The sequence below is a fragment of the Impatiens glandulifera genome, chromosome 4 (genome assembly GCF_907164915.1).
Source record: "Impatiens glandulifera chromosome 4, dImpGla2.1, whole genome shotgun sequence".
Taxonomy (NCBI): Eukaryota; Viridiplantae; Streptophyta; class Magnoliopsida; order Ericales; family Balsaminaceae; genus Impatiens; species Impatiens glandulifera.
In genome coordinates, this window is record NC_061865.1 from 11,974,673 (window position 1) to 11,992,331 (window position 17,659).

At 33.2% G+C, this 17,659-nt stretch overlaps 1 protein-coding gene and 1 non-coding gene across 2 annotated transcripts; both read left to right on the forward strand.

Annotated features, from left to right (window-relative positions):
- Window positions 1-750: 750 nt before the first annotated feature.
- On the forward strand, window positions 751-1,383 carry LOC124934736 (zinc-finger homeodomain protein 9-like). Its single transcript, XM_047475248.1, has one exon. The coding sequence runs from the start codon at window positions 751-753 to the stop codon at window positions 1,381-1,383; it is 633 nt and encodes a 210-aa protein (XP_047331204.1).
- A 952-nt stretch (window positions 1,384-2,335) lies between these two features.
- On the forward strand, window positions 2,336-2,533 carry LOC124937240. Its single transcript, XR_007099344.1, has one exon. It is a non-coding gene; the product is annotated as a U2 spliceosomal RNA (small nuclear RNA).
- The last annotated feature ends 15,126 nt before the right edge of the window (window positions 2,534-17,659 follow it).

Consider the following 17,659-nt stretch of genomic DNA (forward strand, 5'->3'; position numbering starts at 1 on the left):
CACCCCAAATGGGGCCTGAAAGTTGAGACCATATTGACCATTATTGTGTGAGGCCATGAAACTAGTTGAGGCCATAGTAACCAGAATAGTGTGGGGGTTGAGGTCGTAATGACCAGAATATGTTGGGTTGAGACCGTAGTGGCTAGATTAGTATACCACATGACTTGAACATTGCCTATGTAGGTTTCATAAGAGTCGTCACATAAAACAAAACGGAAGATCATTTCTCAATCTTAAAAAGAAACAAATCTATGAACAATTTCCAACTAAAAATAATTCATTTCCAAACCCTAATAGTGAAGGAAATGTAAACTAGTGTTTGATTTAACTAAAGACACAACAGTACTAAAGTTAGGTGAGTTGTCATGTTCTTGTTCTTAGGGATCAATCAAACAAAACAAATAAAACCCAACATTAAAATATTATTAAAAAAACAAATAGTACTACCCAAACAAAACAAAATGTTTTACACCATTTACCAAACAGTAATAAGGAGAAATGTCACTAACATAATGTGGTGGGTATTCTCCAAGATGCAAGCTTTGAATGAAGATGAACCTTTAGAAATTAGTGTCAGTCAAAGCATGTTAAGGCTGGTGGGTTATATTATTTAAATGGATTTGGTGGAGAGGGTTTAATTTAATCAGGATCATCCTCACCACACATGTCTTAATCACACTAATCAAGTCAGAAACCAAAATATCGATGATTTCGCTACCACCGATCCAGTTTCAAGAAACAAGGAGTGAGATGAGAGGAAGAGGAGAAGAGAGAGAAATTAATGGTAATGGAAATGGAATACCCAATTCCAATTTCTACTGTTTACCCAACACCCAAAACTTGGAATCTCCGTCTTCAATCTTCAAGCTTCCATCTTCTTCCACCTCTGATCAAACAAATATTTCATTTCCTTCCATATTTCTCAACCCTTCAAGCTTAGACAATCTTCATCTTGTCAATCTATCCTCCCCTGAACAGTGGCCGTCGTCGTCATCTGATCCCCTGCTTCTTCCCGGCGTTCCGATTCGTGCAAACACATCTACTCCGGCGAGGGTTATATGTTTCGACAGGAATTTCCACAGCAGGAAAGAAGTTTCTGCTGGTATGATTCAGGTCTCTTTAAAGGAGAATCAACGTCAGAGGAGGGCAGAGGAGAGGGAGGAAGAGGAGGAGGAGAGTGGTAAGAAGAGGTTTAGGACAAGATTCACAGGTGAGCAGAAAGAGAAGATGAGGGAATTGGGTGAGAGTTTGGGATGGAGAATGGAGAAGAAAGATGAGGATGAAGTTGAGAGATTGTGTAGTGAATTGGGAGTGAGTAAACAAGTTTTCAAGGTGTGGATGAACAATAGCAAACAAGCTATGAAGAAGATGAAACGATTGTAAGCCAAAATTAACTTGCTTTCTTGATCTGTACTTGTTAATATCTAAGGAAATGTAGATTAGATTTAGAGGTCATGGTTTTTGTTTCATTTGATTGATTAATGAAACATCTTAACTAAGCTTAACTAAGTCATAAGTTGTTCGATTTGGTTGTTTTGTTGATTAAGATATGTATATTCAAACTTTTTCAGTTAGAAAATCGTTTTTTGGTGGGTTGGATCTGTTTTATCAATGTATTATCTAACAAAAAAAAAAACATATGTTTATTGATATTGATGATGTCTTATGTATAAGTCCAAATATTATGAAGTTTGTTCTTATCATTCTTAAACATGGGACCTTCCCTAAACCATAAAGACAACTTTTCATTCTTAATGTCCCTGCGTATGGAAATTACAGCAAAGGAAGAAACCAACTTATCAAAACTGATATAGGGAATGGGTATTAACTTATTCTTCATTCTCTTGACAATAAGATGCAAGAATGTTCATAAATTGTAACAATTCTATAAATACTAACAATAAGAACATCAACCCATATTGGAATTAAGGAAGAACAGATGTATAGGGTTGACCTTCACCATTTTCTCCTACAATATCATACAAACTAGGAATTGCTTAAACACAGATGCTGCTCATTTGGTAATTCAGAAAATTATAACAAACACAGACCTTAGAGAAGAACCAATTAATGTAGGAGAACGAAGAGATGCAGGAAATGAAAAGACTAGCATCGGATAAACTACATACACTCAAGAATACAGAGGAGAAAGTGCTTCGTTTACGGCCACCTGATTGCTTTGTCGATCTCAAGAAAGGAAATAGATCTGGGAGAAGAAAGTTGTATCAGCGAAGGATAGAACTCCTTCATTGTTACTTGTCCCACATCGGTTGAAGACTACTAAGCTAGTTAAGGAGAAAGATTATAAAAGGCAAGTTGATGTAATGAACAAAGCATACCTTTCTCGGCCTTTTGGCTAAGATCAAGTGTAGTATCTGTTCTTATCAGTTTAATATCTGATACGTGGGCCATCGGTCCACATGATATTAAATTAATTTTTTTATGGGTGAAGGCCCAATATCAGTAGCTTGCTGCTGGGGCTCTTCGCGTGTCTCCTTTGCTTTACACTACTGCATAGGCTGGCGCACCCTTCCAATTCTTAGTTTAATATTTTGTTCTCTGATTTTATATCTTATATAATAAAAATTAAAATATCTTAGCTTGATTATAGTTATATATTTTCATTATATTTAATTTTACCTATTTTATTAATTAAGCTTGGTATATATAATATTTTAAAAAAATTTGTGATTGTAAAATATAAATATATAATACCAAATGTTTTTTTTTGTTTGTTTATTCAGTACTTTTGTTGATTTAAATGTGATTATAAATTATGCATAAATATGCTTCTATATTAATAATATATCTGCATTTATTTGTGCTAGAAATATCAGTTTGATTTTATAATATAATGTAACTAGAATAATGCATTTCAATTTGAAATTCTCTATACATATATGAAATCCATTTAAAACAACAAGCAAAATCCTCAATTTGAATCTGCATACTGATCTTAGTGACCTGTCAAGTAGAATCTCCAATTCGAATATGCATACAACTTAATTTCATTGTCAAATAGAATATCTAATTTGTATTTGTATAAGTGTTAAATGGATTGATATTCCAATAGAAGTAGATGATTCATTCATAAACTAAATAGTTGTACAAACATATTCAATTTAAATATAGTAATCTCCTATTAGAGCCAGACGGAAAGGGTGGGATGGGTTGGCTCCGGCTCTTATTGTCACGGTGCCCCAATATTTTAAGTCTGGCTCTTATTGTCACGGTGCCCCAATATTTTTAGCCCAAGGGGAGGCTCAATCGGTCGAAGTAGGCCCAACCCAAGAAATATTCTAGTTGGAAGGTATGTGCTAGATTAGTGTCATTAATTGGTAGTTAAAAGGCATGACCTAAAAAGACATGTCCTAAATTAGTACGTCACTAATTGGCAGTTAGAAGGAATACCCCAAATTAGTGACACACTAATTGGCAATTAGAAGGAATGCCCTAAATTAGTGCGTCATTAATGTGGTAGCTATAATGAGTCCTATACATACCTCGAAGGTATTACTTTGTAAATCATCAAGTATTCAAGTTATATAATATTATTCTTTGTAAGAGTTTATTCTCTCTCTAGAATTCCTGTGTCATTTCTAATAAGCATCGAGTATTGTTTCGAGTAAGACTGACTAGTTACTCGTTCTTGCGAAGATCGTAACTAGTGTCGCACAGATTGTTGGTAGAAAGACCGAGCCCATGACAAGTGGTATTAAAACAGAATGATGAAGAGATCAAAGGAAAGTACAATGACTAACAATGGGGATGGAGTGGAGAAACTTCCTCAAGAGATCGGAGATGATCTTACGAACCCGAGCCAGGTTCAAACGGGAGGTTCCAAAAATACCAAAGAAATGGGGAGATCAAGAGATGATATCGCTGACATTGTCGCCAAGTTGGAGAAAGTAGAACTCAACATGGCTTACGGACAATATAACTTTGGGGAATTAAAGGAACGCATCGCCGAGTTCGAGAAGGAAAGAGACGAGCTCTGAGAAGGGATGCAAGGTGCCTTGAATGAGGGGTTATCCAAATGTCAAGTGCAAACTCAGATTGTGGAGCAGACCCTCCTTGGTGAGATCAGTACCTTGAACAAAAAACTCGAGGTAATGACTTTTAAGTTACAAGTTACTGAAGAGGATGTGACGTTACTCAAGAAGGCGGTTGCGCAAGAGTGCGGACGTGCGCCTATAGGACTCCTTAATCCGACAAGGATAGACGTTCCAAGACCTAAAACGTATTTATGTGAGAGGAACGCAAAAGAGATCGACAACTTCTTATGAGGTCTGGATCAGTACTTCAAAACACTCGGCCTAGTAGAAGAGGCGAGAAAGATTGATACTGCCACGATGTACCTAGAAGACACCGCAATGTTGTGGTGGAGGAGAAGAAGTAGTGACATAGAAAGAGGTTATATATTCTATCAATACCTGGGGTGAATTCAATCAGGAATTCAAGAGACAGTTCTATCCTGAAAACGCCATTCGATAAGCAATGGCCAAATTGCGGCGACTCTCACATAGTGGGAGTATCAAGGAGTATGTCAAGGAGTTCATCGCTACTCTCCTTGAGATCCCTAACTACTCAGACGAAGAAGCATTGTTCGTCTTCAACGATGGTCTACAAATGTGGGCAAAGCTGGAGTTGGAACGACGTGGTGTCCCAAATCTAAACACCACTATTACCGTGGCTAAATCTCTTGTTGAAATGAGAAGACAAGAGAAACCAAAGTCGACCTATGAGAGGAATGACAATGGGGAAAATGGTGGAGACCATATCTACAATAATGAAGACCCAGTTAAGTTTACCAAACTCAATGGTAGAGAAGATAGGGATGAGAAACGTGGATAGAGACCCCGGATAAAGTATTTCTTTTGTGAAGCGTCGCACAAAGCAAGAGAGTGCCCTATGAAGAACAAACTATCAGCATTGATGGAGGAGCAAGAACGCCTTCACGTTGAAGCTCAATTGTGATCGTTAAACCTACTTAGTGTCGTTACAACAAAGTTTGATGAGCCAAAGTCCGCAAAGAAAGGACGACTATTCGTGGAAACAAAAGTAAGAAACCACATGGTTAAAGCTTTGTTGGATACGAGAGCCAACACCAACTTTCTAAAGGTAAAAGAGACGGGAAGACTAGGGATCAGGTACACTAAGGAGCGAGGGTGGCTTAAAGTAGTCAACTCTGCACCAAGTGCAACTTATGGAGTTTCTCGTAATGTAAAGATCAACTTGGGGGAGTGGACTAGCCTTCTGAATTTATCCATTATTGACATGGACGACTACAAAATGGTTTCAACATAGAGTTCCTAGACAAGATAAATGTCTTCCTACTCCCTTCTGCCAATACGATGTACATTCTAGAGCAAGGTAATACTTGCACAATACCTTTAACAAGAGAGGTCAAGAGAGAAACTAGACACTTATATACCATGCAACTCTCAAAAGGTGCGAAGAAGACCCACCCATCATCTTTTGTCAGCGTGAAAGAAGATGAGAAAACTGCGTCCAAAGAAAAGATACCTCCAGAAGTTAGAACTCTCCTAGAGAAAGGTCATGATGTAATGCATGCTGGATTATCAAAGAAACCCCACCATAAGAGAGGGGTGGATCACATAGAAGAGTTAGTCAAATGTACTAAACCATCGGCGACGATTCTTTATCGCATGAAACCTCCCAAATTGAATGAATTGAAAAGACAGCCGGAGGAGTTGCTCTTCAAAAAGAGAAGTGCGAAATAGTCAAGGCCGCCAAAAGAATGAATAAATGGGAAGACAAGAAGAGAAGACACTTGGAGTTCGGAGGAAATCAAGTGATCGTAAAACTTCTCCTCCATCAAGGGAGATGATTTTCCAAAGTTCACAAGTGGCTTATGAGGCAATACAAAGGCCCTTTCTTAGAGAAGAAACGGGTTGGAAAGCTAGCATATCGCTCAAAACTTCTATCGCATGTGGAGACATCATCCAAACCTACCAGGAGGACGCGACGAGGACATCGCCGGAATGAGTGGGGGAGAATGTCACGGTGCCCCAATATTCCTAGCCCAAGGGGAGGCCCAATAGTCGAAATAGGCCTAACCCAAAGAATATTCTAGTTGGAAGGCATGTGCTATATTAGTGTCATTAATTGGTAGTTAAAAGGAATGACCTAGATTAATGCATCATTAATTGACATTAAAAAGACATGTCCTAGATTAGTGCGTCACTAATTGGTAGTTAGAAGGAATACCCCAAATTAGTGATACACTAATTGAAAATTAGAAGGAATGACCTAAATTAGTGCGTCATTAATGTGGTAGCTCTAATGAGTCCTATAAATACCTCAAAGATATTACTTTTTATAAATCACTAAGTATTCAAGTTATATAATATTATTAATATTTGTAAGAGTTTATTCTCTCTCTAGAATTCTTGTGTAATTTCTAATAAGCATTGAGTGTTGTTTCGAGTAAGGCTGACTAGTTACTCGTTCTTGCAAAAATTGTAACTAGTGCCGCACGGATCGTTGGTAGAAAGACCGAGCCCGTTGACACTATGCATCCAAAACAGATGTTATATATAATATATTAGTTGGGTAAAGTAAAAAAAATTAAGCCTATTAATAAAAAAAAGCCTGAACTAAATTTCAAATTAAAAAGCCTAGAAAAGCCTAAACTATATTAGTTGCGTCAATCTTCTTCTGCTCTTCAGTCCTCAATGAAGATTTTAGTTTGTCAGTTTAGAGATTTATCACCACTCACCAGTTCAACATTCAGAAGTTATTCACTACTTCAGTCTTCAACTATCCGTAATCTGAGACGACACATGTAATTTGAGGCCTTATTCTCTTTAGGTATTTCATATTTAAATAGTTGAGCAATAACATTGGATTATGGATTTAGCCATTCAGGGTTTTCACTTTTGGGTAAGTGGTAACCAATTTCAATTAATGATTTAGGGCTTAGGAATTTGAAGGGGGTTCTTTTTCTGTTTTAAGTTTAACTACTTTATGGTCAAAACTTCGTCCGATTGATTGTTTGATAATTGATAATAGGCAACAAATTGGGCAAAATGGCTTAAAAACTTTCATATTCTATTTTCCTACTCATCACTAGGATATGGAGAGGTTTAATAAACGAATTCCTACTTTTCTACCTCTCATTCCCAAGCCGAGCCTCCCTCATCATTTAATGAGCTTACTATTGAGCATAATGTTATTGAACAAGTAGAAAATCAATCTCGTGCAGAATTAAATTAGGTGATATTATTATGATCTAAGAATAAGGAAATCAACTGAGAACTTTGATGTTGCTAATATGTTCTTCAAGGGACATGTCAATTAAATGACCATTTATATCCAAAAACAACTTTTGGTAATCAGGAAAGGAGTTTTCAAGCAAGTTGGTATAAAAATACACATGGTTAAAATATAGCATATTAAAATATGCGATATTTTGTTTTTTGGTGTTACTTTTTCAAACCTTTAAATAAAGAAAGTGTAGATGATGCCTTTATAAGAGATGAATTCAATAATTGGAAAAAGGCATTAAAAAGATTCAATCGTCATATGGGAACTGCAAATAGTTGTCATAATGAAGCTAGAATACAATTTGAATATTTTCAAAATCAAAGGCATAGCGTGGGAAATATTTTACGGGCACATGGTCGTGTTATAGAAATTAATTATCGCACCCATTTAACAGCCATGTTAGATGTGACACGCTTTCTATTGAGGTAGAGATTACCTTTTCGAGGACATAATGAGTCAAATAGTTCATTAAATAAAAGTATTTTTCTTGAATTGATTGAGTGGTATAGTCAACGAAATGAAGAGAATTTTAAAGTTGTAAAACAAAATTTTCCCGAAAACAATCAAATGAAATCTCCAAGAATTCAAAAAGCTTTAGTACATGATTGTGCTTCACAAATCATATTTGCTATAATAAATGATATTGGAGATAAATTATTTTCTTTGTTGGTTGATGAGGCTCGAGATAGTTCGGTGAAGTAACATATGAGAGTTTTTTTGAGATATGTAAATGTAAGAGGATGTGTGATTGAACGATTTCTTTCTATTGTGCATGTGCCTGACACTACTGTTGAGTCTTTAAAAATGCTATTGATGCTTTATTTGTGCAACATGTTTTGTCGTTGTCTAAATTAAGAGGACAAGGATATGATGGGGCCTCAAATATGCGCGGTGAGTTCAAGGGATTAAAATATCTAATATCGCAAGAAAATCCATATTCAATGTATGTTCATTGTTTCTCTCACCAACTTCAATTAGTTCTTGTTGCTGTTGCTCGTGACAACCTCATTGTGACTGAATTTTTTAGATATATCACAATGATTGTGAACATATCTGAAGCATCTTGTAAAAAAAGATATCAACTTCGAAAGCTTCAACACAACAAGATTGTTGATGTATTAGAAAGTTGAGAAACATTTGTTGGGAGAGGGAAAAATCAAGAAACTAGTTTAGCAAGACCTAAAGATACTCATTGGGATCACACTATTTGAAATTACTTTGTCTATGCTCAATGTGGTCTCAAGTGCAAAAAGTGTGGATAAATGTAGTTAATGATGCATTGTCTAATGCGGATAGAGGTTTTGCCAGTGGTTTACTTAAGAGGATGCAGAATTATGAATTTGTTTTTGTATTGTATTTGATGAAAAATATATTGGGAATTACAAATGAGTTGTCACTTTGCCTAAAAAATAAGATCAAAATATTGTTTAAGCGATGTCATTAATTGCGAGTTCAAAGCGTCAATTATAAGATTTTAGAGAAATGAATGAAATTATATTTTAGACCAAGTTAACAAATTCTGTAAATTGCACTCTATCACAATACTTGATATGAATGAGCATATGCTAATTGATAGTTATTATCGCGTTGAAATTGTTTTGAGTTATTATAATAAAGTTATTTTTTATTTGTTAATAGTTTTTGTTTATTATTAATTTTTTCATAATTTTGAATTTTAATGTTAGGTTATTGATTTGATTATGCAAGAGTTGAATAATCGTTTTTTAGAAGTTAATACGGAATTGCTTGGTTACATATCATGTCTTCATCCAAAAAATTTATTCTTCCAATTTTATGTCTGTAAACTATCCGCCTTGTTGAACTTTATCCCAAAGATTTTAGAGGCACTTATTATTTGTTTTTGGAACAACAACTTCGGGTTTACTTATTTAATTTACGGGATAATCCTCAACTTTCTTCAATTGAAGACTTGAGAATTCTTGCTAAGACACTGATTGCAACATAAAAATATTTAGTCTTTCAATTGGTTTATCGTTTGATATAGTTGGCTTTAGTTTTACCAGTTGCAACTGCATCCGTTGAATAAGTTTTTTCTGCAATGAAGACTATGAAGATTGATTTGCGTAATCAAATGAGAGACGAATGGATGAATGATAGTTTAGTAGTTTATGTTGAAAAATATATTTTTTCAACAATTGAAAATGAGCAAATATTGCAATATTTTCAACAAATGGAGTCTTGTAAAATATAATTGTCTTCTTTTGTAATGACTCATCGACAAAAATAACTTTGTAATTGTGTTTATTAAGGTATTTTTTTCGATTTTATATTATCATTGTAAAGTTTTAGTTATTAAATAAATTTATTTAACCGAAATTAAAAATTAGTACAAGTATAACTAATTTAGCCCCCTAAACATATTTATGCGTCCGCTTAACTGTACGGCCCATTAGACCAACACCATTTATTATATCCAATATGTTTTATTTTGATTTACATGAATGTCATTGTCTCATTGGTAGCATTATGATTTCTAGTTTATTTATTTTTTTGCAATTCTAAAATCTTTAATTTTGAATCAATTGATTTTTTAGCTATCAATATATTATCGGACATAAGTATGTATGGCAATAATTGACTCATCACAATGTTTGATGTATAAGCAATGATTATATTATAATTTTCGAAAGCTCATTTGATTTAAATTAGAAGATATTTGGATGTCATTGTCAAAAAACTAGTTGAGTCCATAAAGACTATTATTTAACTTATCTTACAAATAATGTTCTTAAATTAAAAACCATCTTAAATTTTCATGCAAATTTCGTTTTCAAGTAATCCACAAAATAAAACATTCCATTTTAACGATCGAAACGATCGGCACAAACGGAATGATCGGTACGATTTGCACGGTATCAAGGTTGTGGTTTACTTATTGTGGTCACGTTGTTAGTTGCTCAGTGTCGCTTTTCAAACGTGCGCACGATCGACACAATCGAAACGAACAACACAATCGACACGAATGACAAATATTGGCTCTAATTGTTAGGCTGGTCATTCATCTATAAAGCTTGATTGGAAGGTTAGGTTTTTTGGTTTACCTTGTTCTGGATTTCTGGTGTACCCTATTCTGTAATTGCTCTTCTTTGTTGCTTTGTTGTTGTGTTCCATTTTTTATTAAAATGGGAAGAATTTGTAATGGAAGGTTTAAGAGAGCTAGCTGAAAAGAAAATTGATAGGATTGCTGAAAAATAATCCATAAAAAACAAGAATGCAACAAATGTATGGAACCAATTGCTGATAAAAATTATGAAGAATATGCAACACTAAAATATGGGAAGAAAGAGGGAATTTGGAAATTTTGTTATAATGAAAGAGCCAATCTGTTTAGTCTTAAAACCAGATTACCGAACTCCTAATGCATGCTAAGAAGTGAGAAATTATAATCAATAAAGAGAAAACTCAGCAAATAACAGTACAACTCAATATTCATTATCTCTAGGACTGGAATTTACCGAAGAAAATAGAATATGTGGAGATAGTTAAATGGTTAGTTGATGCAATGAAGGAGCTGATGAAGACTCCTAAAACTAAGACCTACACTATCACGGGGAACTCAACATGGAAAATCAACGAGGTATAGAAGAATAAAGCAGAAAAGAAATCTAAAGACCATGCTTACAAAGGAAAAGTCTACTTGAGAGATATCCAAATAAAGGTAGAGGTACTCAACTCTCCTTTTAAATTCAAATTCCCTTCTAAAGTAGAGGAGAAATGTATTGAAGACTGGGAGTTTGTGATGGTTAGAAATTTCATTGGGAAAAATATAGTATCATCCCCAACTACCAAAGAGGCTCTAACTAAACAGTGGGGAGAAAAAGGGCTTGAAAAAATTTCTACAAACATACATGACCTCTACTTTCTACAGTTCAAAAATGGCTTAAATCTGAAAGAAATTCTGGAGAAAGGGCATACATACATAGGATTAAATTGCATGAAGTTGGAAAAGTGGTCAAAAGAGATGAATCTATAAAACAGACCAAAGGAAACGACCCATACTTGGTTCAAGCTCTGGAACATTCCAGCCCACATGTACAATACTGAAGCAATTAGTCACTTCGCAGGTATAATTGGGAAACCATTATATATAGACCCAATAACTGAAGGAGGAGAGAACTTGTCCTTTGTTAGAATTAGCATTGAAGTGCATCCTAGGAGTATTCTACCAATGAAAATGGAAGTTGTTGATAGGAAAGGAAAGCACAATGTCATAGAGATCTCTTATGAATGGAAACCAAAGAGGTGTGTTTTTTGTAACACTTTCTTACACAATAAATGTAATAAAGCTAAAGAAGTAGAGCAGAAAAACCAAAAAAGAAAAAGAAGGAAATAGAGGAGGCTAAACTCAAAGATCAAATAATTGTAGAAGAAAGTAAGAAGGATTCTGGGAAAAAGGAAAGTAGTGAAGGAAAGAAAGTAATGGAATCAAGGTGAAGAGGAAAGAAAATTTGCTATAATGCGAAAGATTATGATGGAAATGGAAGATGAACCTCAAGTTGTTGTTGAGGAGACTCAAGAGAAAAATATCCAGAATTTCAAAGCTGAAACAGAGAATTCTAAAACCGATAAAGAAGATTATAAAACCAATGTGGAGTCTGAATCTGAAGTCGAATATAAGGAAGACAATAACACATAAATTCAAGTTGAAGATAACAAAGATAAAAGTCCTAAAATTCTTAAAAACAATTATTTCTATCAAATCACAACGGGTTCGTACAAAGAGAGAATTCAAAATAAGAAACAACAATACTCATCAGCCATCATCCTCTTCAATACAACCTCCTTTCTTCGTTAGAGGAAGGGGAAGAGGAAGATGAAGGGGAAGAAGACCTCTCAATGAAAACGGATGGCATGGGAAAATACTAGACTCGGATAGTTAAGTTTGAATGTAGTCTTTTTTGTTTGTAATCTCTATTTTTTTAGAATGTAGGAATGTTACTAATAAGTTTTTATAGAATCTTTTGATTGTCATCCTTAATCATAGCTAGGTTTGTCTAGCTTTGATTTCTAACCCTCCCACTTTTAGGATTTTAATTAAATGGTTCTAACCGTTTTTCCAAAAAAAAAACATTAACAATATCAATTTGGTGTAAAAACATCTTTTAGAGATATTAAGTAATAATTAGACTAACAATAACATTATTGGCAACATGTATTGTAAGTGCCAAAAATGTCTAAGATTTTATTTTTTAAGGTTTTTTAATTCCCGATTTAATTATAGAAAATATTTTAAATAAATTGATAACTCTAACTTTAAGTTATAGAGTCACCACCTAATTTTTGAAATTAGAAAAACATTTTGTGTATTTAAGCGCATTTTATAAATTCTATTTTATGGTTTGAGACTTGGTTATACTTAGAAAATGACTTTCACGTTTACTCCTCATTTTCCGTCAAAAGACGTCTTTACATTAAAATTTAGACAAGTTTAAAAATTTATTATTTTACACTTTTATTTTATTCCGATCCAAATTATTAAAGGCGTTGAAAATTATTAATTTAAATTATACATGTAAATAAGATTGTACTGAATTTTGTACGTGAAAAATAAACTAACCAAATTAATTTTCAGATAAATCACATAAAAGTTTAAATTTTGGGGATTTTTAAAGTTTATTTGTATGTACAAATGTCAATTAAATACTTAAAAACAAACTTGTCCTTATGAAAATCATTTTGTGTGTTTTTATTTTAAAATCTATTTGACATTGGAGATGGCCAAAAGTGGTGTCTTAAATGAAGAATTGAGACGAAAATCTCAAGACTCTTCATCACAGTCAAATGTGTTTGTTGCTGAAAATCGGGGAAGACAAGATAGTAGAGGCGAGAAAGATAAGTCGAGACATAAGGGTTGGAACAAGTCTAAGTCAAAGTACAAGCCAACTGAATGTTACCATTGTGGTAAAAGTGAACACATGAAGAAGAACTGTTATAAGCTCAAATATAAAGCGAACGAATCTAAGCAAAAGAAAGATGATTATGAAGATCGCATCTCAGCAACTACTTATGATATCTTCACTGTTCACGACCAGAATACAATTAACCTTGTATGTGATGAGTCAACTTGAGTGTTTGACACAGGAGTTGTCATACATGTTATGTCAAAGAAATATTATTTTAAATCATATACTTCTGATAATTTTGGAGTATTGAAGATGGGTAATAATAATGTCGTAAGTAAGGGTATTGGTATTGGAGATGTTTGCCTAGAATCAAGCAATGGGTCGATATTGCTGCTTAAAGATGTTTGACATGCTCCATACATGAGATCCTTGTCAGTTATCATACCCGGGGATCCTTTTTATAGTCATTGTTAACCAAGAAAGTAGTTAAGGCGGTTGAATTTCGAATTATATCCGTTTATGGTAGTTAATGGCCTAAGGTTATAGGCAAAATGATCAAGAATCTTTCTTATCATCTTTGGACCTCATCATTTCTTTTCAAATAAATCAGCCAAGGTTATCCACACGAGGAACAAGTCAATGCCGACGTTTAGGATCGGTTGATCGGGTATGCGTGTGTTGACAGAAGGAGTTTGGCCTTTGCTTGTTGAGCACTTGGCTCTTCGTCTGCCTAGCCTAAGTCTAGCATGGGTTCATGCCTTAGTCCGGCCATTTGGCATAAGAATGTTTGGTTTAGGACAAATGGCCTAGAACACGTTTGACTAATCTATATTTATTTTTGTTTTTTCTTGCAAAATAAATATTAATTTTATTAGTGCTAAATAGATACCTTATTTAACATATTTTTTAATTAATATTTGTTTTCATTTTATTTTTAAAATAGCCCGGAATTTATCGATATAACATCGTTACCAAAAATAATTAATTATTTAAAATCCATATATGAGTCCGTTTAACATTTTTTAAATTAATTTTGTTTGTTCAAAATTATTTGAAAATTATAAATTGAGAACGTAAAAAATGGATGTTTAAATGTGCAAAATATTGATTAAAATCAATTTCCCTATTTTGATTATAGCATTTTGCTACAAGTCTTGATTTGTACTTGTTTAATGTGTCGTTAAAATTCAATTTAGTTTTAAAAGCTCATCTACATTCAATTTTTAGTAATTCTTTTAATTCACATGTTCTATTAACACTTACACCTTCTAATTCATTATGCATAATTTTCTGCAATATAATTTTTTTTAAGCTTCTAAATAAGTTTGTGGTGTTGAAGTATGATCAATATTAGATAAAAAAATTAATTTATTCATTATCTCTTAAAAAACGGTAAGTATTTACTAGATTGTTTGTGTGAGTCTCAACTTAATTAACAACAAAATCATTCATCCAAGTTGGATCGTGTTTGTGTTGATGACTTCTTCTACAATTTATTTTAGAAATAATCTGATTTTGTGTAATATCTGTTTGAAAAACATTATAAAATATTTTAGTGATGTGTTCATATAAAGGTAATTCAAAAATATTTTCATTTATTGATGTTAGATTTAAATTTTCAAATTCATCTTCTAATGACGAGATGGACATTTGATTTTTGTTTAGAGGTAAATTATTTGAAATTATAGTTTTCTTAAAAAAGAAAAATGTCTTAGTGAAAAATAAGATCTCGAGATGTAGCATTTCTCCATAATGAAGTTGATAAGCAATATATCATTTTTAGTTTGAAGGATATATAATAAAAATACATTTTATGACCCTGTCTTAAAACTTTGACTTTATCGGTAGAGTATTTACAATGTAACAAAGACTACCAAAAATTTTTAGATAGTTATAATCAAATTTGGTTTAAGTGAGCATATATATATAAAAGTGTTTTTCCAGTAGGCATTGTGATTTACATAGTAAGTAGAGATAAAGACTAAAATATAAACACGTGTCTTTTAATGAATTATTCAAATATTATTAAAAAGTTGAGAACATTTAGTATTAAAAATTATGTTCCATGGCACTTCTCATTGTTTTAAAACTATTATTAAAATGATTTATAACCATTAGAATGAAATTTGTAATTTTATCAAATACATTTTTTTGTCTCTAAGAATAAAAGTCCACGTACATCTTGAAAATCATCTATTATTATAAATTTATAAGAGGTGTTTGTCAAATACTTTTTTTTTATAATGACCACTATAAGATCAAACTATTTTAAAAGGGTATCCTATGAAACTTTGTAATTGGACATATTAAATACTCCACAATTAAAAACAAAGAGAAATTCACTTGAGTCTTTTGGTTTTCATCTTCTAGCTCATAAGTGTATTTAAAATGGGTACATATTCTAACTATTTAGTTTCCCTTATTTTTGTATAAATTTATACTCTTGTAATTGTAACCACACACTATAAATACATTCTTAATCCACAACAAATTTTTTTGATACTTATCTTTTCTAACTTGGTATCAAAGCTATTATTCAATTTTAAAAAACATATGTATTCATGGCCTCTTATTCATCCTCTTCCACTTCAACCACTCATCTTTTCCACAATCTCACATCCATTAAACTTGATCATAAACATTTTCTTCTTTGAATATCTCAAATATTACTTACCCTAAAGGTTATGGCCTCTATCCATATGTTACTAGAATTAATTTTTTCCTTGAAGCCTTTCTCTAAGCCGATATTACTAACGAATCTAGTGTCTTCACTCCAAATCTTGCTTTTACCATCTAGGATATTAAAGGATCATTTCATGGATTCTCTCCACCCTTTCAGAATTCATCCTCATGCATTATGGTATGCTTTAGAACGCACATTCGCCTCTCAATCTCAAGCTCTTCTAATGCATCTTCGTCTTCAACTCTATACAGTGATGGTGGAATATTTGCATAAATAAAATCAATCATCGATAGGCTTTCTAGTGACAGGAAAAGCATATCAACAAGAGTTCGTCATTTAAGCTTTGGGAGGACTCAGTCTTGAATACAAATCCCTCATCGTAGTGGTAACCACTCACATTGATCCTATCACCATCAAAGACCTCTAAGGAATGCTTTTTACACATGCAATTCGCCTTGAATCACTCCATTCTAACTCTCTAACGCTAATCTTGATTTTGGATTAAGAGGGATTTCGAAACCATCTTATTTCCAATAATTACGATGTTTGGTCTCCTCTCCGAGTGATTATAATGTAGAAAATGAAATTGTCAATATATGGGCTCTCATAATTCTAATGAATATTAAATAAATGGGCCATCAAGTTCATCAAAATTTTCACACTCCATCGGGCTTCTACTATCGAGTTAAGGGGTCCTTCTACTATTGGGCCTTCTATTTTGGGTCGTGTGCCCAATAAAAATAAAGTATAATGTCAATTGTTTTATTTTTTTGATCATGCGGCTAATATTTGTTGACCGAGTCTATTTTGTCAGATTTGTAACTTTATAGGCCATTCGATTGAAACTTGTCGACGTCGTTAGAATCAAAATTTAACAACACTCTCTACTATGATGACTACACCTTCTTTTGTTTATAACTCGGTTTGGTATCCCAACTCTAATGCCACAGAACATCTCACGACGAATCTTAAAAACCTTAGCATCTGATTCCCTATAATGGTAAATAAACTATTAAAATGGGATACGGTAACCCTCTTCATATTTCTAATATTGTGCAATCATTCATTCCATGTTCCAATAAAAATCTTCACCTACGTAATATATTACATGTCTCATTAATCACAAAAAATATTTTAAGAGTTTCTAATTTTTGTCGATAATAATATATTTTTTGAAAATTTCATCCAAATAATTGCATTGTCAAGCATTAGGTCACGAAGAGGGAACTTTTTCGCGGCACACTTAAAAATGAGTTATATTGTCTACACTCAATTATCAACCATCTGCCCACTCAATAAGCTCTTGTTGGAACTCGTTCATCTGTCAACTCTTGGCATCATCGTCTTGGACATACTTCATCATCAACATCAACCTTTATTATGTCTTATTTTCATTTACCTATTATTGGAAATAATCAATTAAGTTTTTGTGAATCTTGTCAAATTGGAAAACCTCACAAATTCCTTTTCATGTTTCTCAATCTCGTTGTAATTCTCCATTAGAGTTAATACATTTTGATGTTTGGGGTCTTGTTCCTCTTTTCTCTATTAACGGTTTTCGATATTTTGTCCATTTTATCGATGACTACATCCGCTTCACTTAGCTATATCATCTCTATCAAAAATCTGATGTATTGCCAAATTTTATCAAATTTAAAATACTTGTTGAAAATCAATTCAACATATCCATTAAAGCTTTACGATCTGATTGGGGAGGCAGATATAGGAGTCTCAAATTTTATTTTGAAACTCGTGGCATCCAACATCGTCTAACATGCCCTCATACAAGTGAACAAAATGAATTTGTTGAACTCAGAATTCA